The 25,630-nt window shown below is 46.8% G+C and overlaps 1 protein-coding gene across 1 annotated transcript; it reads left to right on the top strand.

Moving 5' to 3' along the window:
* Window positions 1-464: 464 nt before the first annotated feature.
* On the top strand, window positions 465-2,506 carry LOC125521856 (7-deoxyloganetin glucosyltransferase-like). The gene is made up of 2 exons (XM_048686916.1): window positions 465-1,110; window positions 1,340-2,506. Exons 1-2 carry the CDS (start codon window positions 594-596, stop codon window positions 2,275-2,277), a joined length of 1,455 nt encoding a protein of 484 aa, XP_048542873.1. The 5' UTR covers window positions 465-593; the 3' UTR covers window positions 2,278-2,506.
* The last annotated feature ends 23,124 nt before the right edge of the window (window positions 2,507-25,630 follow it).

Raw genomic sequence — 25,630 nt, 5'->3', positions numbered from 1 at the left:
GTCCAGACTCCAACAAAGCCCCCACGTTTGTTGCTAGAATACTGAAATCTGTACGTCCGAACTGCTAAGCGGACGTATAAAGGATCCCTCTTGGATGGCGAAAATGGTCCAGACACTGTGGTCCAGGCATATAAAAGAGGTTTGAGGGTCGGCTTTGAAGATGCCCTTAGAGTTTAGGTTAGCCCGAAAATGGTTCAGACACTGTGGTCCAGACTCCAACAATGGCCGCCTGGCTGCTGTCGGCTTTGAAGATGGTCTCGAATTAGCAAATCCGCCAAACCATTTGACTCGATCTCATGCATTGTTCCGTATCCTCCCACAGCAACAATAATTCATGAAGCCAACAATGACAGATTGACAGCAGCCAGGCGGCCATTGAAGTTCAGATCGACTATCCAACCACCTGTGAGCACGCGGAGACGTTTACACCCCCATGCCCGCGGCCCGCCAGCCATGATATATACCAACACGCCAGGAGCTCATGGCCGTAGCTCACCGCACACGGCTACACGCACAACACAACGTTGCGGCTTGTGGAAGCGAGAGAGCTAACCGAAGCAACAAGGTGAGCCAGGCTCGCTAGGAAGGAAGCCATGGCGACGGGTGAGAGGCCGCACGCCGTGATGATTCCGTACCCGGCGCAGGGCCACATCACGCCGATGATGAAGCTGGCCAAGCTGCTCCACGCCAGGGGCTTCCACGTCACCTTCGTCAACAACGAGTTCAACCACCGCCGCCTGCTGCGCTCCCAGTCCGCCGACGCGCTACGTGGCCTGCCCGCGTTCCAGTTCGCCGCCATCGCCGACGGCCTTCCGCCGTCCGACCGTGAGGCCACGCAGGACATCGCTGAGTTGTGCTACTCTACAATGACCACCTGCCTCCCCAGGTTCAAGGAGCTCATCGTCAAGCTCAACGAGGAGGTCGAGACCTCCGGCGGCGCACTGCCGCCTGTCACCTGCGTGGTGGCCGATAGCACCATGAGCTTCGCTCTTGCCGCCGCGCGGGAACTCGGCCTCCGCTGCGCCACACTCTGGACCGCCAGCGCCTGTGGTTTCATGAGCTACTGCCACTATAAGGATCTACTCGATCGTGGGCTCTTCCCTCTCAAAGGTAGATATGCATGTCTCTTTCTGTACATACACAAGAAAACCGGCTTTCTTCAACTGCACGTCGAAACTAAAATGGAGGTGTAAACGTCTCCGCGTGCATTTTTTGGGCATGCATGAAAATTGAACCGCGCCTTCTAAACCGTGACGGAGGAAGTAACATTTTTTCTACGGCAAAGGGTGAATTTTATTGATTCTGACAACATACTGTAATTTATGTGTTGTTGGTGCAGAAGAGGCACAGTTGAGCAACGGATACTTGGACACGATCATAGACTGGATACCGTCGATGCCTAAAGACCTGCGGCTGCGTGACCTCCCTAGCTTCGTGCGCACCACGGACCCCGATGACATCATGTTCAACTTCTTCGTCCACGAGACGGCCGCCATGTCGCAGGCGTCGGGGGTGGTGATCAACACCTGGGACGAGCTCGACGCGCCCCTGCTCGATGCCATGTCCAAGCTCCTGCCGCCCGTCTACACGGTGGGGCCACTCCATCTCACGGTCCGCAACAATGTCTCGAAGGAGAGCCCCCTCGCCGACATCGGGTCCAACTTGTGGAAGGAGCAGGACGCGCCCCTTCGGTGGCTCGACGGCCAACCGCCGCACTCCGTGTTGTATGTAAATTTTGGGAGCATCACGGTGATGTCCAAGGAGCATTTGTTGGAGTTCGCATGGGGGTTAGCCAACACCGGCTACGCCTTCCTGTGGAACGTTCGGCCTGACCTCGTCAAGGGCGACGACGAGGCCGCACTACCGCCAGAGTTTTTCGCGGCGACCGAGGGGCGGAGCATGCTCTCGACATGGTGCCCGCAGGAGAAGGTGCTGGAGCACGAGGCCGTAGGGCTCTTCCTCACGCACTCTGGGTGGAACTCGTCGCTGGAGGGCATATGCGGCGGCGTTCCGATGGTGTGTTGGCCCTTCTTTGCGGAGCAGCAGACCAACTGCCGCTACAAGTGCACGGAGTGGGGCATCGGGATGGAGATTGGGGAAGACGTGAGGAGGACCGAGGTGGAGGCCATGATACGGGAGGCCATGGCGGGGGCGAAGGGGCGAGAGATGCGACGGCGTGTGCAAGAGCTCCGGGATAGCGCCCTGGCCTCCGCACGGTGTGATGGAAGGTCCATGCGCAATGTTGATAGGCTCATCCATGAGGTGCTGCTGGCTTGAAACAAGAAAGTTAAGCTGGTAAATAAAAGGTTTGGACTGTCTGAAGCGTTTATTAGGATGAAATCAATCCCTTCTCCATTTCAAAGTTTAAGTCATATTTTGAGCGGTTAGTTGAATATGTTACCAACATGATGGCAAAATAAATATTAATGATCAAAAGAAATGAGGAGCTCCTTCCACGCATGATGAATTGTATATTTGGAATAATAAAGTTTCATTTGACGCCCTATGCACCTGAAAGCAGGAAGTAGCATTATTCACATCTGCATCACACTTCTCAGAAGTTGGCCCCTATGGACCAATAACATCATAGCACTATGCCATCTACTTTGGGCCTGAATATGTGTGCTTTAATTTGAGTGAGGATTTGGCGCACGCGGGCTGTTGTGCCCCCATTCAATAATGTATGACCTACACCCCATGATGGCTAGTATTAGCGGTGCTTTTTGGGTTGGCATAGATCGAGATTATGATTTGTCACTCCGAGTATCGGAGAGGTATCTCTGGGCCCTCTCGGTAAAGCACATCATGATAAGCCTTGCAAGTAATGTGACTAATGAGTTAGTTACGGGATGATGCATTATGGAACGAGTAAAGAGACTTGCCGGTAACGAGATTGAACTAGGTGTGAAGATACCGATGATCGAATCTCGGGCAAGTAACATACCGATAACAAAGGAAATGACGTATGTTGTCATTATGGTTTGACCGATAAAGATCTTTGTAGAATATGTAGGAACCAATATGAGCATTCAGGTTCCGGTGTTGGTTATTGACTAGAGATGTGTCTCGGTCATGTCTACATAGTTCTCGATCCCGTAGGGTCCGCACGCGTAACGTTCGATGACGCTTTGTATTATGAGTTATGTGTTTTTGGTGGCCGAAGATTGTTCGGGGTTCCGAATGAGATCACGGACATGATGAAGAGTCTCAAAATGGTCGAGAGGTAAAAAAAATTGATATATTGGACGATAGTATTCGGACACCGGAAGTGTTTCGAAAAGTATCGGGTACATATCGGACTACCGGAGGGTTACCAGAACCCCATGGGAAAGATATGGGCTATATGGGCCATAGAGGGGAGGCAAGGCAGCCCACAAGGGGGTGCCCCCCCCCCCCAATGGGGAGTCCGAATTCGACAAGGGGAGGGGGCGCGGCCCCCTTTCCTTCTGCTCCTCCCTCTCCTTCCCCCTTTTCCCTTCCGTTAAAAGGAAAGGGGGCCGAATTGGACTAGGGGTCCAAGTGAGACTCCTCCCACTGGGCAGAGGGCATCTCTAAGCACATCAATTGTTCTTAGCCGTGTGCGGTGCCCCCTCCACCATTTACTCCTGTAGTTATATTGTCGTCGTGCTTAGGCAAAGCCCTGCATGGAGCACTTCACCATCACCGTCACCACGTCGTCATGCTGAAGAAACTCTCCATTGACACTTTGCTGGATCAAGAGTTCGAGGAACGTCATCAAGTTGAACATGTGGAGAACTCGAAGGTGTCGTACGCTCGGTACTTGATCGGTTGAATCGAGAAGACGTTCACTACATCAACCGCGTTAAACTAACGCTTTCGCTTTCGGTCTACAAGGGTACGTGGACACACTCTCCCCCTCTCGTTGCTATGCATCTCCTCGATATATCTTGCGTGGTCGTAGGAATTTTTTTGAAATTGCATGCTACGTTCCCCAACAGTTTCCGCCAACTACAAGGCGCATGTGATGACTTCGTCAATCTCAAGATATTGTGTCGGCTCGATATTTTGAAGGTGCTCATAAAGGTTGGATATGCATGCATATGTTCATAGAAGTGAATGTATGTGCATTTGTGAGCGTCTCTAATTGTACTGTATTAAAAAAAAGCAAAAGTGTGTGCCTCGAGAACTTTAAGCGCGGGTGGAGCCCAATGGATCACAATCAACCTTGTGTTGCACATTCATGAGGATATTTTGCTAAAAAAACATGCAGGATAGATTAAAAAACAAACATGCACGAGGATAGGTGCACCAACTCTAGGAGCGATGTGTTGCTATTAGCGAGATAGAAGCTGAGCTCGCCTACAAATAGCCGGTAGTGCGCCGGCCCAGAAGCCATGTGATTTCATTATCCTGATGCCAACCATGCATTTTACTTTTGTTTATATTTAAAAAATATTAAATATATGTATTACTAAAAATATTTATTTATTTTTAAGGTGTTCATCACACATTTAGAAATGGTCATGTAGTGTAATAAAGTGTTCCGCAATGTATAGAAAATGTTTGTATCATTATAAAAATGTATGTGACATTTTCAAATTGTTCATTCAGTGTAAAAAAAGTGTTGCTCAACTTTTAGAAAAATGTTGTTCCATTAGAAAAATATATCTGACATTTCAATGTTCATGCATTGAAAAAAATTGTAGTATGTGATTTGTTTTAAACTACTATACAACATAAAAAGTGTTTCGGTAATTAAAAAAATCATCCCATTAAAAAATGTAGGTTACATTTAAAATATGTTCAAACATTTCAAAAATATGTTTGCAACATTTTTGACAAGGTCATACAATTTAAACAATGTTTACATATTTTTCAAAATGATTCGTACCATTTAAAAAATGTTTCAGCATGTATTTGATTTTTATTAACACATAGTACAAGAATGTTCAAAATATGTGTTTGAAAAATTGTTAATCTAGTATTTAAAAATATTAAATAGTATGTAAAACTATTTTAGATGTATACAAAAATGTACATGTGTATGAAAAATAGAAATAGAAAGTATGAAATAGTCATGTATTTAAAAAAGTTGAGTGTGTACAAAAACATTTGTAATATGTAATAAAAATGTACAATGTGTATGAAAATTTTAGAATGTGTTGAAAAATTAAAAAGAAAAAGAAAAAAACCAAAGAAAATTGATGAAAACGAAATAATAAGATTTAAGAAAAATAAAAAGAAATAGGAAAAATTAAAAACCTAAGAAAACCAGAGAACCTGACGAAAAGCAGGAAAAAAACAATAAAAAGGGAGAGAAAAAACTCGGGTACCTACGGTATTGGGCGGACCATGTTGTACCGCGCTGTAGGCTATATCTATTACGACTTTCGCAACTGGCAAGAAATAGAGCCATGTTCCCGTCTTGTTCCCCAGATACCTCACAACGACGATGGGTCGCCGGAACCCCGCCCTCCAACTCCAATCTGCGAGTCTCTCCCCTCGCCGATCTGTCACTGTCGTGTGCCGCCGCGGAGTGTCCGGGGAGTGAATATTCTGTCCGATGACACCAGCCGTTGGCGCGGGAGGCGGGGGAGGAGGCCGCCGGCGACCGGAGAGGAGGACGAAGGCCGCGCGCAGTACCGTCCTGGATTTCTGGGCCGGCGAAGTACGTGCGGTGGAGCGCTGGGAGTCACTCTGTGCGTTCGGTTTATTCGGTTTACATGGTTCGGTTTATATGGCTTTTGGGTTTGTACAGTGTTAATACTTCGGTAAATACGGTATGAAATTAAAATATGGTTCGGTTTCGGTATATACCAAATTATTTCGATATGGTTTCGTTATATACCATAATAACCAAAATTGACACGAATTTGAAAATGACATAATAATAATTTGCAAATTTATGACTCAAAACACATACTGTTTTACACAAATAGTATATAACTATATATATAAGTATATATGCATGCATTTGATTCATCTGTTGATGGTTATGGACATGCTTAGCATTTTAAAAAGAGAAAAATGACTATGTTATAAGAAAAAAAATGATGTGCTTGGTAGTGAATTTGACTCATGTATAAGAAAAAATGACAACATGTATGGTTGTTCATCACAAGAAATATAAAATTATTTTTTATTTCGGTTTATTCAGTTAACCGTTTGGTTTTTCGGTATATACCATAAAAACCAAAGTTCAAATCGGTATGAAAAGTTCATACCATACCGAAACCAGAAACCATGAATTTGATTCGGTTCGGTTTATTTTCGGTATGGTTTTTTGGTTCGGTTTTCAAATGCACAAAGTGAGCTGGGAGGCGCCGGCGAAGACTGACTGTGGTATGCGCGGTAATGCCAGTACTGCAACTGCAACTGAGACATATTTAGTCCCCACGTACATCGCCAGTTTAGTAAGATTTCCGCCGTTCTATAAACGTCTGTCTCAGCATGGATATCCCAAGTAGAGCACTAGTAGAAGTTAGGAGTAGCGTATGACGAAGGCCAGAAAGAGCCATTGCCCATGGCTTTCTTTGCTGATAGCCTATCTTTTTTTGTCGATAACAGATATCCTAAAGGTTCCCCGTAGACTATATACCACAGCAACTACAAAGGCCTCCACATTGATCTTGGATGGCATGGAAAAGACTATAACATGGTACAAAGGCCTCCACTAAGTTATATCTGTTGATTGAGATGATTATAACTGCAATTAAAAGAGAAAAGAAAGGAATAAATTAGTTCTAGTTAAAGGGGTGTTCCTCGTTCCAAAATCTTCCCTTTTATTTTTGAGATAAAATAAAAGTTATCTAGATTAAAAAATCCCCTTTTTTGAGTTTCTTACAGAAATTCTTCTAGTGGCCTCCAAAAAACTATTGAGTTGCAAATACAGCAGACGCAAATTAAGGTGTTTTTTATTGGCATTCATAATTCTATTGACAGCAGTCGGGACCGGGCTTCTGGAAGCCGGCGGCGTCAGCGGAGCCAACTCTTCTTCGTCATCCTCATTGTCCTCGTCGGCGAGGGAGGCCCAGGACACAAGCCGCCCCGAGTTAAAAGCAGCGGACGTCATCATTGAAGAACTGAACGCATGCCGATGAGTCTGCGAGGCGAGCTCCGGATGAAGCCGGGTCGCTGCAGGCGACAAGTCGGAGTGGGGCTCTGCCTGGGCCGGGGACGAGCCGGAGTGGGTCGCTGCCGGTGTCGTCGGTGGTAGGCTGTAGGCAGCGGCAGCAAGTGGAGCCGGAGCGAAGGGCGCGGTCAAAGTCGTGGACGTCGTCGCCTCCTTGGTGAGGGGCGCGCGGGACACCCTCCTCCCATGGATGGCTGGGTCGGAGCGGCGGGAGGCGAGGGCGGCCGCGCAAGGGCGGCGGCGGGTGCTGAAGCAGTGGGAGGCCGGGAGCCGGCGCACAGCACGGCAGGGCAGGAGAGGCTGCCGCCGTCGCGGCCGACATGGATGCGGGCCGAGGTCGAGGATCAGCAGCCATGGCGTCGCTCCGCGAAGAGAAGCACACGAGCGGAGAGAGGACGTGGAGAGGATCCCGGATCTGGACAGAGCAGGTGCAGGGGAGGCTGGAGGTAGGAGATCAGGGCGGCGGCGCCGCCGCCGCGGGCGTGTTTGCAAGAGCGAGGTCGCTCGGGTTGGGCTCCACCATCCCTCTGAAACAGTACCATGCGTTGGGCATGAGGAGGAGACGGGTGCTGGATGGCAAGAGGTACTGCCTCGGCGCGGTCGGCGCTGTCAGGCGTCACCAACACCGGCATTTGCTCCTCGTCCCATCCCTGCCTGGCTCCACGGTCGATGTTGTCGATGCCTTGCCCCTGGACACCGTGCGGCAGTTTGCAGAGATCCCTTGCGATGTTCCCGGTGCTTGGAGAACGGACATTGGGCACGCGGGTGCCGCAATCCTTGGCGTCCACTCAACTCTTTGGCTTGCCTTGTCGCGCCACCACAGTCTAGCCTCAGCACCGAGCATTGTCGAGCTCCAGCTTCTTGTGAGGGTCCGATGAAATTCACGCTTCCCTACAAGGCGCTTCATCGAGGGTCCTGGGTGTCGATTGTTTCTGGTGATGTTGGCTCGGCACCCCCAACCGATGTGCTGCTGCAGTCCACTTTAGCAACTCAGGCCAAGCTGCCGATGCGTGTTGGGAGCTTTCTGGAGCGGCGGAGGCGGCCCTGGACAAGCTCTCTCTTGTGTCGGCTGCGTTGCAGTCAACTCCTACGTCGCGTCCTTCTAGTCAGGTTGATGTTGTTAGTCAAGTTGATGTTGTTGGTGGCTCAGTGGAGAACATGGATAAAGAGCTCTATGGTTGTTTCTCCCCTCGAGTTGGGGACAACTTGTCGTCGATGTCTACCGCTGTAAGCGAGGCCATCGCCGTGGTCGTCGCCCCTGTGTTGCAGATTATGCCCGAGCTTCAACAACTATGTGCTAGACCTGCTTCGCCTCAGTCGATGGAGCATGTGGAGGTCGTCTCGCCGGTGACCCCTGTTGAGGGGCAGGATTCGCCTAGGTCATCTGAGCAACTAGGGCCGTCTGAGTCCATCGTGCCAGTGGTATCTGTGACTGATAATGTTGAGGCGGTCAGCATGTTGGCGTCTGATCCTTTGGAGTCCAGCCAGCCGCTCGCCATTGCGGAGCGTGAAGGTTCCGATGTTACAGTCACTCACTCGCATGAGACCATTGGGCAGGTTTCTGTGCGTGACAAGGTCAATGATATTCTCTTCCAGATAGAGATTCACAGCTTGCTCAAACGTTTGGAGGCGGCTAGCCCTGGATCTGGCAAGGCGATTGTAGAGGACGCTCTCAGGAGCAAGAGAATGAAGAGTGGCGCCACAAGAAAGGCGTCCGCAGCTGCTTGATGGATGGTCATCAGTCTTTTGGGTTGTCCTTATGGTCTGAGTTGTCAGCGCAGATTTGGTGGTGCCCGTCGTCCTCGGCCATGTTACTCTCGTTGGGTGTTTCTTTGCTATGTACCAATGTGGGGGTTGGTGGTCGTTATGTGTTGGGTATGGTTGTCGGGTTGATCGCGCGTTTACCGGGTTGCATGCCCCGTGAATAGTCCACATGTGGTTGGTTTGTATCGGTTTTCGCCCGGTTTTCCGTTGATTAACTGGGCAACTCTCTTCTGCTTAATTAATCGATGAGGCAAATCTTTTTCCTCCGTTTCGAAAAAAATAAATTCTATTGAGTCACATAGAGCCTTTCCCGTATGTTGAACTGCTTGGTACGATATCTGCAGAGCTACATTTATGTACCAACTACCAAGTACAGCTATAAAATGTACTGCGACACGATTATCTTTCTTTGTCTAACAAAGTTTTATTTTGCTAGCAACACTAGAGTTGTCTTCTATGTCAATTATGGAGTAGCAAGTTTTTATCTATTTTCACTTTTGTGTAGCGTGTTGACATCATCTGTAGTTAAACTTGTCCATGATAGTTTTCTCTTGAATGCATAGGGCTTTATTATGCTTCACCTGTTACTCCCTTAGATGTTTTACTTGTTTAGACAGCACAAGAAATCAGGGAATCTGCACCGCTCCTTACTTCAAATCAGGGGCACGAATGACGCAACCGTCTAGGGGAATGTCTAATGCTATTCTCATTTTTCTTTTAGCATCTTTTCTTGCAGTTTTTCCATCACCGTTCTTATGTTATTTTGATTTAGGTGCCTGTATGTAACCATGTTCAATACAATATTAGCATTTTGCAATAAAATGTGCTTAATCAGAGGCACTTTGTTCTTGAGGTAGGGGGTTGGGGTGGGGGTGCACTGAACTGCCAGCCTGATGATTAGCCTCGAGAACGGAGATCTGAATTCACTTCTCCGTTGAAGCCCGCTTGGCCGCTGCGCTTGATGCCTTTCTTGGTTTCTTGGCTGGGTTTCTCTCGGGGGTAAATTACAAATCACCAACATGCACAAAGAGTACGCTTGGGGCACATTTTGCACAAAGCATGCTAAATGGGCTCCGGGAATGGATGTGTCGAAACGAATGTTATGAAGGCTTTGGCAGATGGAACCTCCGTAAAAAAATATAAGAACGTTAAGATCACTACTTAAGTAATTTAGATGTTTTTATATTTTTTTACAGAAGAAGTACTTGTTTAAGGAGTATTTGATATTAGTTTGAGACTTCCCACTGGCTAGTCGCCATTATCCATGGTTTACTGCAGTGCCAGAGGTTCTGCTCTAGAATCATCCTGGATAGACTTGCTGGAATCTCATCAGGCAGATTGAAACGAATGATACGCAAAGCTTTTGCGTATTCGTGAAAAAAAATGTTCCTACATGCCATCTTATATGTTAAGCTACATTTTTATACTGTTTTCCTGATTGCAGAATGGTCATGGATCTTTCTGCTGATGCTTTTGCAATCCTGATTTGCTGAATTATCATATATATATATATATATATATATATATATATATATATATATGTGTGTGTGTGTGTGTGTGTGTGTGTGTGTGTGTGTGTGTGTGTGTGTCTGTGTGTGTGTGTGTGTGTGTGTGTCTGTGTGTGTGTGTGTGTAGTGTTACTATTCATCACCCAGGGTGCAGAATAAGTTATTCTTCACCCGAGGTAATCTTACGATCATTTCATAATTAAATTACGTTTGGAATTCAAATAGTTACATTCTTATTGATTCACTACATAAAATTTGACATAAGAAAATAAAAATATAGGTCATAAGACAAGAAATTTGCATTTTATGTGTATTTTAGACTATGTTTTCACGTTTGTAATTTTTCATAACATAAAATATTTTTTACAGTGATTATATATTTTCTTACAGTCTCTTTTTGCGTCGGAAATAAGACAAAACTTACGAAACGTAAAATTACGGTGCATTGATGATAAAATAGAGGTGGGGGGGTGAAGAATAACTATTCCTCACCCAGGGTGACGAATAGCGCGACCCTATATATATTTCTTCTATGTGATGTTATTTTTGCAACCCTGGTTACTAGATGTTCATGGGTCTTTCTTCGATATGCGCCATTCCGATAAATTGTTTGGAAAAGCCGTCTAAAATAGTATTGAAACATTGAGTGAGTGGTGGTAGAAAAAACTATACAAAAAATACGTCCTACCACTGGGTGCAGTTACACTCATGTCTCATATACTATCACCGGGTAGTATATATAATAGTTTATCATTTTGAGTATGGGGATTGACTATTCTTCACCCTGGGTGAGGAATAGTTATTCTTCACCCCCCCCCCCTCTATTTTACCATCAATGGACCGTAATTTTATGTTCTGTAAGTTTTGCTTTATTTCTGACGTAAAAAGAGACCGTAAGAAAATATATAATCGTCAAAAAAATATTTTATGTTATGTAAAATTACAAACGTAAAAACATAGTGTAAAATACACATAAACTGCAAATTTTCTTGTCTTATGACCTGTATTTTTATTTTCTTATGCCAAATTTTACGTAGTGAATCAATACAAATGTAACTATTTGAATTCCAAACGTAGTTTAATTATGAAATGATCGTAAGATTACCTCGGGTGAAGAATAACTTATTCTGCACCCTGGATGATGAATAATAACACCATTTAAGTATGTTCATATACTATTTTTAAGATAATCCAAAGCGAACTACATGATAAAATTACAATTAACTCCATAGTGTTTAATAAGTATTATTTTTAACTACATATATGTATTTATACATTAAAAACTGGCACGTACCGCATAAAAAATCATATATACATACTACCAAATTAATTTTAGATACGTGTAATGACACATACTACTCCCTCCGTTTCTTTTTACTATGACTATAAGATTTGTCTGATGTCAAAGTTCAAAAGTTTGACCAAGTTTACAGAAAAAAATATTAGCATCCAATTACCAAATCTATATCATTAGATACATTACGAAATTAATTTTCATAATGTATAACTTTGATATTGTAGATATTAACATTTTAATATATAGATAATTGCCCGTGCGTTGCAACGGGAGCATACTTGTTCTAATAGTTGAACACTAAGATCAATCTTGTCTTCTTCTTTTTCTTCTTCTTCACCCACTATCTTCATTTCTCCGCCTCAATCCAAACTCGCCACCTCAGTCAATGATGCATCCGGCTCATAATCCATCCCTCCACCCCTACTCAAACCTACACTTTAATTTTCTAAGGATGACAATGCCTCATATTTGGCTTCTATTATTGAGCATCCAACCAATTCATGTCCCCGTGTTACCACAAGACTATAGGTGCATTATATTTGCCACCACAATAGAGGGAAATAATGTCATGGAAATCGATCAATCATAGTCACATGATAAACCGAGTTCTACTATAGCTTTTGAGCCATTTATTTTTCATTATACATTTCCTGTAATCAAGTAAGAATAATTAAATTGTCCTTCCTTTTTTAGCAGAAATGTATTCGATGTTGTGAGCATCAATGGCGAGGACCTTTGACCCTTATTAGCTAAGATCTACTCCACGGGCGTTTAAGATATTCAAATACAATGTTGTGGCGTTGCCTTCAGCTTCATTTAGTTGTCATATTCTTTGCAGCACACTTTATCCAAAATTATTCTTCAATGGAATTCTATTTCATAATATTATGCAATTTAACAATGAATCTTTTTTAGTAAAATTTTGAAAAAAGATTGTTAAAATTATTTTCATGAACCAAATAAATGCATACTCATCTTATTGTACAAGGAAATTTTGAATTAAACATTTCTTACATATTTACAAGTACACTGAAAACTTCCCGCTGATCACAAAGCTGTCGCACCGGCCAAGCTCCTCCACTTTTGGACTCACTGCCGATGATGCAAAGGTCATCCTTCTGTCCATATTTCATAAACAAAATTTGTAGAGGCCATGTTTAGCTTCTTCAAATGCTTGCATTAATTAGAACGAGATTTTTTTAAAGAAATGTGTAAGTCTGGATTTAACCATGCTACATGCACCAAAGAATGAAATTTCTCTGTCTAATACGCATGAATCATACTTACATATGTTTCTCAATTAAAAATACAAAAAAACTTATCTTGTTGCCGGAGGTTAATTCTTGTTTCCTGCCGATTGTCATCCCAGAGGAGTTCCATACAATTGCAGGAAACAAGATGAGATTCTTCACTGAGCACATGCGCTAGTTGTGGTGCAGAGTCATGGCACGTTCCCTGCTGCAGAAAATATAAAGTATATTGATTAATTTCCTATTGACCGTGGCGCAATGAACGACACGTTCCGTAGTGTCCTAGTGTTAGGAGGGAGATCTAGAGGAGTCAGGGAGAAGATTTTTACTGCATGCAGGAGCTGCACAATTTCCCTGTTTGTGTCCGCGTGAGGTCCTGGTAAACATCACCGATGGTTAGTTTTCGCCGAGTCACGACCTCAGACTGCCGGCCACGGGTGACCTCTAGGAGGCGTAAGAGGCACGGGCCATTCACAATTTGATCCGAGAGTTTCTGATTCCTCCATGCGAAGGTACCAACCACAAAAAGGAACAAACATAACTCACAATCCAGAGGAAGCACACACCAAACTCAATAGGATCCGACTGAATTCTTCGTAATGACAGTCTAGTGTATGTCTACGTACTTGATGCAGTTGGCAACCTTCTCAAACCGCGGAAGAGCCGTGGCGGTCTGCTCTAGCACCAATGCCGTCCGTCTCCTTGAGGCCTTCCTCTGCACGCCCTTTTTACGCACGGCTACTTCTAGGATGTTGTTGATGCGCTTGAGCATGACGTTCCTGAGACGTTGCTCATTGCCTGCCTCCACGGCAGGACCAGCCTGTGTCCATGATAAGATCGCAGCGTGTGGACTGAAATTAGGGGAGAGAGAGGAGGGAGGGCCAAAGATTAGCATACATGAATTTGTTGCATGATTTGCGTTATCAAAAAAGATTGATTAGAGCAACTCCAAAGGGCCGACCCATTTTGTTCGTCTGCGTCCGTTCGAATCGGCGCGGACAAAAATGGCGGCCCAACGCGCCGACCCAAACCCAAATCACGTTCGCGTCGCGTCCGCGCCGACGCATTTGCGGCCCAAGTTTGCGCCCTAATGCGTCGGCGCGGACGCCGAACGGACGCTTCGCGCGCCTTCTCGCTGTCCGCCGCATCCTCACATGGCAGCCGTCCAACTACCCGCTGCCCACGCGGGTCAGCTTAATTTATGACGACGGGCCCACGCGTTAGCGACGGCGCTCGTCCTTTTTAAGCCGACCGTGTGGCGGGGCCGTCCTCATCCAAACTCACCGTCCCCATCTGCCAACCCTTGCTCCCTCGTCGCCGGCAAACCCTAGCCACCGCAAACCACAGCAACGATGGGCCTCTTCTCCGGCGCCAGCGGCAGCAAGGCCAAGGGCAAGTCCCCCGCCACCCCTTTCCCCTCCGAGTTTCTCCCACCCCCGCCGGCGCCTCGCCGGCAGAGGCAGCGTGTCAACGTGCCAGTGCACCAGGCGGAGTGGCACTGGTAGAACCGTCAGCCGCTGCCGTATCCCGACGTGACTCTGCCGCATGACTGACATCTGGATCCAGATAGGATCCCAGTGCCGGCAGCGCCGCGGTCGGCTCGTGCTCACACGGAGGAGGCAAGGCGAGTACGAGGAGATGCTTGAGCGCGACCTCGAGGAGGAGGCGCGCGAGGCCGCGGCTGCACAGGCGGCTGCACAGCCCCCCGCTCCGGCACTGCCTGCGCCGGCACAACCCGACATGGTAGTGCTCTGGAACCGGCGTTCGCCTGGGCCGGGCCGGCGCCGACGCTCATCGACCTCACGGACCCCGAGGACGACGACGACGATGCCTAGGGCAGCGCGCCGCCTCGTATTTTAGGCTGTTTTTATTTTTTTTAAATGCAAATGTGGACGCGTGGACTCTCGCCGGCCTTCGTGGCCGGCTTTAATGTTTAATTAATGTACTTTCTCTTTTTTTTAAATATGCATGCGTTCATTTTTTTTTGGTGCCGTCTAAATGGGTCGCAGGCCAGCATTGGGCGCAGGTGCCGACCCAAATGCGGAAGCGGGCATCCGTGTCCATCTGGCCGACCCAAACGGACAAAAAGCGGATGAAATCGATGTCTGTTTGGGTCGGCCCGTTGGAGTTGCTCTTACCGCGGGTGAATTGATTGTGTTATCGAAGATTGGGTTTGTCCGGACAGATGAAAATTGTTTTGTATATAGAAAAACAAGAGGGGAGAAAATCGGTGGAAGGGATATTTGCTTGATCAAACTTTACAGAGTTTGAATCCAAACAAGTTTAATATCGAGAGTAAAGAGAAACGGAGGAGTTACCTCCCCCAACAAACCCACTCGTGCGCCCCCTCCCCCAACACCAATCGCCGTCGCATCCACCCACCCACCCACCCCCAATCCGCCTCGCCCCCCGGTGAGGTGCTCCGGTGTCGGCTGGCCAAGACCCGGACCGAGGTGCTCCGCTGCAGGCCGGCCTCCACGGGCTCCTCTGCCACGCTCACGCCGACGGCCACGGTGCTGCAGGACATACGGGAGGTGAGCTGCGGCTGCGCACGGATCTGTCCCCTACCTCCCCTCCCCAGCCGGCGCTCCCCCTCTTCTCCGACGAACCTACGGGTCTGCTGCTCCCGCGCTGGATCCGGTGGTCGATCCAAGCCACCGCACCCAGGTTCATCTCTCTCGGCGGATCTGGCCGTCGGCGAGGAGACCAAGCCCGTCATCGCCTCCTGCGCCGGGCCTCTGATCTTGCCGTCCCCGAGACTAGCGGGAGCAGGGACGTCCTGGGCGACCACGGCGACGAGCGTGTTGCGGGCGAGGTGCGGCGCGACTGCCTCTGCCTACTGCCAATCCCCAAGTGATTTCTCATACAATCCTCTGCAATCTGCATCTTGATTTCTCGCACACTTCAGAGTTCTCCGACATGATGGATACACTTCTAAGCCTTGCTGGCTACGTAGCCGGAATCGTGTACCCTGTACTGCTGTGGCTGCTGGTGTTTGCCATCGTTAGCTTCGTCGTCTCCATACTGCTGCCGTCGGGCATGGACGAGCACCCCTTGTTCACCTGCATTGTCACCATCTTCCTGACAGTGGTGGTGATGACAACTCCTCGAGATACATTTGTAAGCCTTGCTGGCTACCTTCCTGGAATCGTGTACTCTCTAGTGGTGTGGTTGCTTGTGTTTGCTGCCATTAGCTTCGTCATCTCCATTCCGCTGCCGTTGGCCATGGACGAGTACCCCTTGCTCACCTCCATTGTCACCATCATCCTCACAGTGGTGGTGATGAAAACTCCTCGAAATACACTTGTAAGCCTTGCTGGCAGCCTTGCTGGCTACCTTCCCGGAATCGTGTACACTCTAGTTGTGTGGTTGCTGGTGTTTGCTGCCATTAGCTTCGTCATCTCCATACCGTTGCCATCAGCCATGGACGAGCACCCCTTCCTCACCTTCACTGTCACCATCATCCTCACAGTGGTGGTGATGAAAGCTCCTCGAAATACACTTGTAAGCCTTGCTGGCTACATTCCGGGAATCGTGTATACTCTACTAGTGTGGCTGCTAGTGTTTGCTGCCATTAGCTTCGTCATGAACTTACTGCTGCTGTCGGCCATGGACGAGCACCCCTGGCTCCCCCCCATTGTCACCATCTTCCTCACAGTGGTGGTGATGACAACTCCTCGAAATACACTTGTAAGCCTTGCTGGCTACCTTCCTGGAATCGTGTACACTCTACTGGTGTGGCTGCTGGTGTTTGCCGCCATTAGCTTCGGCATGTCCTTACTCCTGTGGTCGGGCATGGACGAGCACCCCTGGCTCCCCCCCACTATCACCATCTTCCTCACAGTGGTGGTGATGACAACTCCTCGAAATACACTTGTAAGCCTTGCTGGTTACCTTCCTGGAATCGTGTGCACTCTACTGGTGTGGCTGCTGGTGTTTGCCGCCATTACCGTCGCCATTAACATCGTGTACCCTCTCTTACCGCTGCCGTCGGTCATAGACAAGTACCCCTTACTCATGTTCACTGTGACCATCTTCCTGACAGTAGCGCTGATGAGAACGCCATGGGATACAATTCTTGGCCTTGCTGGCTACCTTCTTGAGACCGCGTACTTGCTGCTGCTGTGGCTTCTTGTGTTTCTGGCTATTAGCGCAGTTGTTGGTATACTTGTGCCTTCAGCCATCAAGGAGTACCCTGACTTATCCATCCAGGTCACCATCGGCCTCACGGTGGTGCTGAGAATCCCAGCTTTAGGGGGCACAATCCTCGACATCGTGTGCCTGCTGCTGGTGTGGTTTCTGTTGTTCTACTCCATTAGTGCAGTGGTCGGCGGAATACTTGTGCCGTCTGCCGCCAAGAAGTGCCCCATGTTCACCTTTGTGTTCGTGGTTGGCCTCATGCTGCTGATGATGAGAGTGCTGTGGGGATGGGGCACAACCGTCCAGCTGCCTGCACGGGTCTCTCTAGCTCCCACGACCTTGCCTTTGGACGAGTTGGTTTTGGATGATTCTGTCAGGTTCGCAGAGTCTTGTCAGATGGATCTCATCTTCAGAGACACTGAAGAAATGAAGGTGGAACACAAGAGGGATATGGAGAAGATCATCCCAGGATCCAACCTGCAGGATCTTAAGCATGATGTGCTATACCAAGGAGCAATTCCGAGATTGGTCATCTACACGGTTACGATCCTGATTATTACCATGGCCTGCATGATCAAATTCTTTACTGAAAATGCATATCATGAGTTGATCAATAGATGTGTTCTCAAGGGAAATGCTTTGGCTAAGGATGCGCTGGGAAGTTTTCGTCGGCACATCCTTCGTTATGCCTTGAGGATTTCTAAATAGTACTTGTATTCGTGTTGGACCATCCGAGCTTTTCCGGGAGCGCTTGTTAATGTATATCGTATATATGCTTGTACGCACAGATATAGTTCGTTAGGATCGCCAAGTTACTGACTAGTTAGGATACGATCTGAAGATTGTATGCAGTTGTAACCAACCCTGTAAAACCATGATATTGTTCAGTATATATTCCCTAAAAAAATGATATTGTTCAGTATATAAATAGAGGCGTAGCCAGCAATTTAGCTGTGTGCATTGATCATTCTTTCTGTTCTTATATCCACTTCAGGAGTGGTTTTCAAACTGAAAAGCTCTTGGGAAATCTGATGTGGTTGATTGTGAAAGAGCCCAAATAGTCAGTGCAGCACTGCACCTTGTACCATTTTAACTTGTATATGTTGATTGAATTGAAACGATTACAACTGAATATGGCCTGAATCTTTGAATATACTGTAGTCGCCAATGTTTAGAAGTTGGAGCAGCTAGATCATGATTGTTATGTGTCTTAGTGCGTTATTTGCCCGCACCCTTGGCCTGTCAACCTATTAAAATTATGTTATGCATTTGTAATGATGTTCACTGGATTAACTGTGCTGTTACAGCAGTCTTCATTCTGCTGCTGAGGCACACACCCTTTGCCCAGTTAACTATTTAGGGAGTTTGACAATATTGGCATGAAATAACTGAAGTTATTTTTCCTGTGTAGCATGAATGCTTGAAATTTAGATTTAGGACTGACTGAATAATGTACTGATCAGACATCATGTTATTTATGTAAATGTCTTGTCTCTTATTTCAGTTTGGAGTTTGCACAGAGCAGTTTTCAGGGTTGATCTTGATTTCTGAAATACCAATAATAGTGTGGCGGCGACGAAAAAAGATCAAAATTATCTTAGTAATTCATCTCAAAGCAATGTTACTATGAATTCTTTCAAAGATCTGACATGTATGACTCTTGAGCTCTGTTTGGATGTAGACATTCAAGGGCTTGGCATTGTATTGGCTCCAATGCCAATATCTCAGGACATTGATATTGATCTTCAATTCCAATTTTAGTGTTTGGATGTTCATATATTTGATGCTTGGAATTCAAAGTGAGCACCAATTCCAATTTGTGTTTGGATGGATAGAGATTGGAATCTCTCACTTCCTTAACATTCACAGTTACTCACACATAAACACATGGAAAGATGCATCAGTTTTAAAAATTGACCAAGCTGTGTACACACATGAAAATTATAATGAAAAAATTAATCACTACTAAGCCCTGAAGCATAAGCAAGACTACAATTTGGGTCCAATTAACATTTGCAGACTACGTAATTCTAGTTAGCTACTACAACCTCCTTGCATCGTACCTACATGCCATACGTCAAGCTGAATGGGTTGGCATCAGTTTTAAAATTTGACAAATGTTGAGTGTCACGATATGCCGCAACTGAATGGGTTGGCATTTAGTCGAGCAGCTCATGGGCGTGGCGGCCTTAGTCCACGGCGGGCAGCCGCATGTCTTGGCTGAAGTGGGAGGATTAGGCAGTGGCTGGAGAAGATGCGTGGTACGTGCAGAGCGGGTGCAGCTTAAGATGCCGCAGAAGCTTGTGTACCCTGAGGCCTGCAGCGCTCGGCTCCGGGCCACTGGCTCCCGCGCTTGCCATTGCCACACATGGTCGGTTTTGCCAAGAAGGTTGTGCCGTTCATCGAGAAGAGACGGTAAACAATGGCGACATTCAGCGGAGACAGGGATCCCGTGGATGATGTGGTGAGGAACCAGGGGCGGTGGTCAGCGGCAAACTCCATCGATGGCGGTTGCCAGCGGAGAGGTCGCGGATAGACGGCCGGAGAGGCAGCACCGGTGGCCTGGACGGCCAAGCCGTCAGTCGGAGAGGCGGTGGCAGGGCGGATTGACCTCGATCTCCTGGCGCTCCATTTTTTTTTCCGCGTGCGAGAACGACGAAGAGATAAGCCAGCCAATGCAACCCAATACGGAGGGTCGGGGCTCTGAATTTGTGAAGGGGTTAGCCAGTGCTCGGGTTGGCCTCTCGATATTGGGACCGAATTCCAGAGACGAATATCTAGACCATCCAAACGGTGGCATTCGGGACCGACAATGCCAATTCCGAATACTTGCTCCGAATGTCTACATCCAAACAGGCCGTTGTGTTGTTTCCGTAAATCTCAACTGTATTTTGGATGTTGGTATATGATGGTATCAGGTCAACTTTCAAACTTGAAAGAAATGCCGAAGAACCTTAGGGAGAAATGTGATCAGAACGATGTCACTATTCTGTTTATATTTCTTTGTTCTTTTGAGATGAAAACAAATCTTGCCTTCTTTATTAATCCAGCATAATGTTCATAGGACCACGAGCTGGGTCATGAGGGCATATACGGTGCAAATCGCATTTGTATACTGACACGGTGCTGACTAGGCACGCCACGTGGCGTGGGACCTGTTGTCAACCATTGAATGGTATAGATAGGGCTTGTGGCCTGTTTTTTTTTTGTGAAATCCCATCGAAATTATTTTTTCTCACAAAAAGGCCACTGCCACGTGTCGGTCTATCTGTCAGCGAGCAAATTATGTGCAAAAATGGTGGCTGACAGCATAGATGTGCGTCTGCATAACCAATGGACCAAGAAGCCTTTTTTGTACTTTTTTTTTGAGACAATGGACCAAGAGGCGTTTTTTGTACTAAATGGATATGATATGCACTCTATATATTCGGTAGGCCTTAAGCGGGCTCGACACCCTACGGACCATTTTGCCCTGTTATTTGTTACAAAAAAAATTAAATTATATGCAACTTATAATTGAGCATTATAAACAAAATAAACTGCAGAATAAAAATGAACACTTTTATATAATACATAAATATTTTATTGAAAGCACGAAAATTTTAAATATATATTATCATTTATTTAAATATGTATAAAAATTACTTTGATATTTTCATTGAATATGAAAATTATTACGTGCATAATTTTCTAATTTGCAATTTAAACATATGGATATTTTTAAAATAATACGTGAATAATTTTATAATGTAATATTATATATATATATATTATTTATAATATAAGATTATAATTTACATATATTTTATCAATTTCTGAAGAAAAAAATAACGCTGTCGGGTGGGTTGGTTGCTACGCGCACCTGATGACTATATGTCACTGGTTTGAATCCTAGCCAACGATTTTGACATTATATGAATATATGTTTCTTAAAACAGGAACAATTTTATAGACTACATGGGTATTTTGTTAAAACTGTGAAGATTTATAAACTTATATAAGCATTTATTAAAAAATATAGAAAAAATATTAAAGCATGAACACTTTTATATACTACATTAATATTTTGGTAAAACTGTGAAGATTTGTTTCTAAAAAAACTGTGAACATTTTAAACTTATGTAAGCATTTAAATATATATAATTTTTTAAAAAAAATCTTAAAGCACGACACATGATTATGATTTACATATTCGTAAAAAAGATTATAATTTACATATAGTTTAGTTTATGTTAAAAAATAGCACTGCAATATGGTTTAGGGTCTCCAGCTAGCTTAAGTCTGCCTCGATATATAATGTACATTTGCAATTATAATAGGAAACTGTTCTTGGTGCATTGGTTAGGCATGAGCTCCTCCATTCTGTAGATCACCAGTTCAAATCCGGCTGGTGACAATTCATTTTTGAAAATTTATTCTGAGGTGTTTTTCACAAAATAACAGGACACACACCCTATATCTACCCTTCAGTGACTGACAGTGGGCCTGATGCCCATGTGGCGCGTCTAGTCAGCTCTGTGTTTGTCTACAAATGCAATTTGTACCGTATATGCACGCCAAAGCCAACTTATAGCATCAATTCAATGTATGTCGCAAGTTTTGGCACTAAAGTGATTTTTTCTCGTCAAGTTTTAGCACTTGTGGTGTAATTGACTCTAAAAGAAAACTCGCTACTTGTTACAAGAAGAGAAAGGTGTAGTTTCCCCCCTCAAATGTGACTAATCGGATCAAATACACCCCAAAAACGTGGCGGAGCTCGGCCGAAGTTGGGGACGCAGGGAGGCGGACATGACGGCCGGCAGCGGCCTGAAGTCGAGCGCCCACAAATTAGGAATTTTTGGTATTCACTGCCACGTCAGCACAATGTAAAAGGCAAAACCATCTGAAATCCTCCCCAAAACCACATTAGGGGGAGATTTATCCGGTATTCCAGATTTGAGGGGATTAAATAACCGGTTTTAGAGTCTGGGGGGTATTTCATCCGATTAGCCACATTTGAGGGGGAAAACTATACTTTTCTCTTACAAGAATATTAATGGCCCAGTACTGCTAAGCAGGCGAGGCTGGGCTGCCCAGTGGAGGCCTTTTTCGCAAGCCCATGCCAGCCGACGTCCTGTGAAAATGGCCCAGCTGAAGCCGCCGCCGACGAACCGCTGGAGGCGCGCGCGCTTGTTGGTCGCTGGAGCTGCCTGTCCGGCCGTTGCTTGCCGTGTCCTCGCCGTAGCTGGTTGGAATATGGTAGACGTGGCTCGATCTCGCGACTGTTTATGGAGCAGGAGTGAGGAGTGTATGAAGCTGAGCCAACACGCCAACACCGTCCACCACGGACATGGACCTGCCATGCCAAAGCATCCACCTGCACGCAACAAACGTCTCACTGCCGCTCCGCGTCTCGCTCGGTCAGTAGAAACAAGCATAGGCCGTCGAGAAACTGAACTGGATCGGAGCTCCTTGTTTTGCCTGGCGTCGAAAATGGATCGGCTGTCCCCCGCACTGCACCGGCAGCGGTGCATCGCCGTTTCCTCCCGGCGGCGGGCTCCATCTCCATGCATGCGTACGTGCCCGCCCGGCTGGAGCTGGAGGTTTCAGCAACGATGACCTTCAGCCACGCATTGCCACGGTGCCGGGTTGGGTGCCATGCCACCATGCCAGCTGCTCCGATCAGTTGTCATCGCACTCGATCGGGCAGTGTCGGCTGCTTGCCCTTCCGCGATCACTCGCGCCACATTTGGTCGCCACTAAGCTGCTGGTACGTACTACTAGCCTCGTTCTGCAAGTATTTGCGCCGGCTCGGTCCAGCCGAGACCTGCGTGTCGGTCCGGATGCAGCCACGGTGTTGCTTTCGCCGGCGGGACGACGACGACGAGACGAAATTCTCAACCGATCCAGACGGCGAGCACGTAACCAACTCTCTGCATGCGACGGGCCACGCCGGAGACGATATATAGGTAATACTGCACTCAGGGCACCGATCGAGCACGCCCGCGCGTACACATATGGCGGCAACAGTGGAGGCACTGTGCAGGTGCTTGTGTATACGGCAAGCTCTACACGAGGTTGCTCATGTTTGGACGGGGCATGCAGAAAAACAAGAGTTCTAGAGCTAGGCAGGAAAGACTTGTGATTTGCAACGACAACGAAGCAAAGCGATCTCTAATGAGCACATGATTGTGCTCAGCAATAATTAACCACTCGGTCGCGATCCTTCTGCCTTGCTATATTAGTAGTATATACGAGTAGTACAGATTCGAAAATCATGGAAATTGATTTGGGGAAGAAGAGAAGCTTTGAGATGTAGAACACGTGGCCTCCTTTAGCACGGGTGACGGGTCTAACCAGATGGAAATGAAGTACCAGTCTCATAATTATTACATTTTTCTTAAACGGACATCTTAAGCGGCCGTGGTGGCTGACAATAATCCGGCATCCTCGTAACATAGACACCTCATAGTCGATCGAAACGCTGTTTCCCATTTAACAAACATCACGAGAAATCTGAAATAAGTTCACAAAAATTCGACACCAAATTGAAACCCTGGTAAGCTGGTCATACCATAATATAAAGAACCTAAGAATCCGATGCTTAGTTCGCGGATCTCCCTGGTACACGTAAATTGAAACCCTGGTAAGGTTATAATCTGATGCTAGCTCATGCCGGTGGGTGCGTGGTGCTCGCTCTCTCCTCTTCGTGTGTGCCGCCGCTTGGGCCGGGTCCGGCATTGCCTCATGCTCACTGGGTGGACGTACGCCTGGCGGCACCTGGCTGGCAGGGCAGCTGCTGTGCCGATCCCGATCGCCGTACGGGGGAGTGGCGTAGGTGCTGTCTGTCATTGTTGCTCGATCCGACGTGCCGCCGTGCCGGGAGTCTCTCTTCTCCTTTGCTTTGCTTTGCTTCTCGCGGCGGCGACTTTCCATGCATCTGTGCCCGCCCCGCTGCAAGTCTGAACCGTTAACTGTCAGCCACGCATTGGCGTTGCACGAGCTCAACAGTTGTTACCGATTCTTCTTCTTCTGCGCAAGGCCTCTATCTCTACGCTAGCCGGCCGAGACTCCTTCTTCCTTCCCAACTAAATCAACCAACCCAAATTTGATTTCCAGCAACTTACTTTCAGTTAAACTGAAAGGAGTTTGATCTCGTATGAAATTAGATTTCAAATCATTTTGCAACTGGTTGAGAGTACTTAATAGTTTTTCACCGCCAACAGAAGCAGAAAAACAAGAATTCTAGATCAAGGTGACCACTTTGCAAAGGCACCGGGGCAAAGGAGCGATCAAGGTGACGAGTGGCAGAGCACATGGTTGGGATCACTAGTTAATCACTAGATCCTGATCCATCTGTCCTCCAAAAAAATAACATTTACATATGGCACCAACTACATACTACCGCAATCGCATTATTAACATACGTATGAATAATAATTAAGTGCACCTCCAAGCAACCGACAAATTGCCAATGGTTTAATTAGTATGCAACTCCTAGTATTAGTGCATGACGCATCATGATGAAACTGCCACGAAGTTCTATAAATGATGTCGGGTAGCACAGGACAAAAATCCAGAAATGATGTTTTTTTTGCTAATAATGCTGAAATGATGTTGAATCTTCAACCGACACCTTTGGTGGCCGGTTTTAAGTTCTCCCTCATTTTCAATTTGGACTATGTAATACGAAGCGTACATATATGAAATGATGGTGTTGCTTTTGTTCCTCTTTTCTTTTCTCACGGTTTTGGCATCGTACGTACCTGTCTCTTACTATTCTGAAATGGGGAAGACGCCTGTGCGTAAGCTGGTCACCGAAGGAAGAAGAGGGGTGATGTTGGTCCAATGGTCAGTTCCATTTATTTGTTCCCTGGGCAGGGAGTCACTAAAAAAAAAAAAATCAAACTGTAAGCATGTCAAGTTATTGAGATTTTCTTAGAGCATCTCCAACAGGCGCCCAACGCGGCGCGCGTAAAAAACAGCTTTAGCACGCGCCCATCGCCTGATTTGGCGCGGCGCCCTGCGCCCGCTCCAGCAGCCGCGCGCAAAAAAAGCAGCGCGCACACACCATTTTTTTTTAATTTTCGAACCCATAGAATAAAAACTAGATAGATTGCATAAATAAAAAATGATACAAAGGTATTTTACATCGGTGCAACTAGATAGATAGTTCGAAAGCATAGATAAACTACGGCGCAACTAGATAGAAACTACTCTAAGTCGCTATCATCATCACCATTATCATCCTCGGCGGTGTCGTCCGAGGTGTCTAGTCAGATGTCCAGCCACCGATCATCGTTCGGCGCGAAGAACGATTGCCCACCTGCTGCAACGATGTCGGACTGCGCATTCGCCAACGCCTTCCGCTGACGCCTTTCCAACCGCGTCTCGCGGCGCCTTCGCGTGTCCTCCTCGCGGCGCCTTGCCCAGTAGGCCTGCTCGTAGGCGACGTCCTCCGGATGGCGCTGGCGCCACTCCGCCATGACCCGCTCGTCCTCCTGGGTGACGAGGAGGCGGCGTTGCCGCTCGACGTGCTCCGCACGGTCTTTCGCCGTGTTCAGACGAGGCAGAGGGGCGAGGTTGAGCGCTTGCTGGA

The sequence above is a fragment of the Triticum urartu genome, chromosome 7 (genome assembly GCF_003073215.2).
Source record: "Triticum urartu cultivar G1812 chromosome 7, Tu2.1, whole genome shotgun sequence".
In the NCBI taxonomy this organism is placed as follows: Eukaryota; Viridiplantae; Streptophyta; class Magnoliopsida; order Poales; family Poaceae; genus Triticum; species Triticum urartu.
The sequence above is the reverse complement of the archived record's forward strand: the minus strand, read 5'-3'. Positions and strand labels throughout refer to the sequence as shown.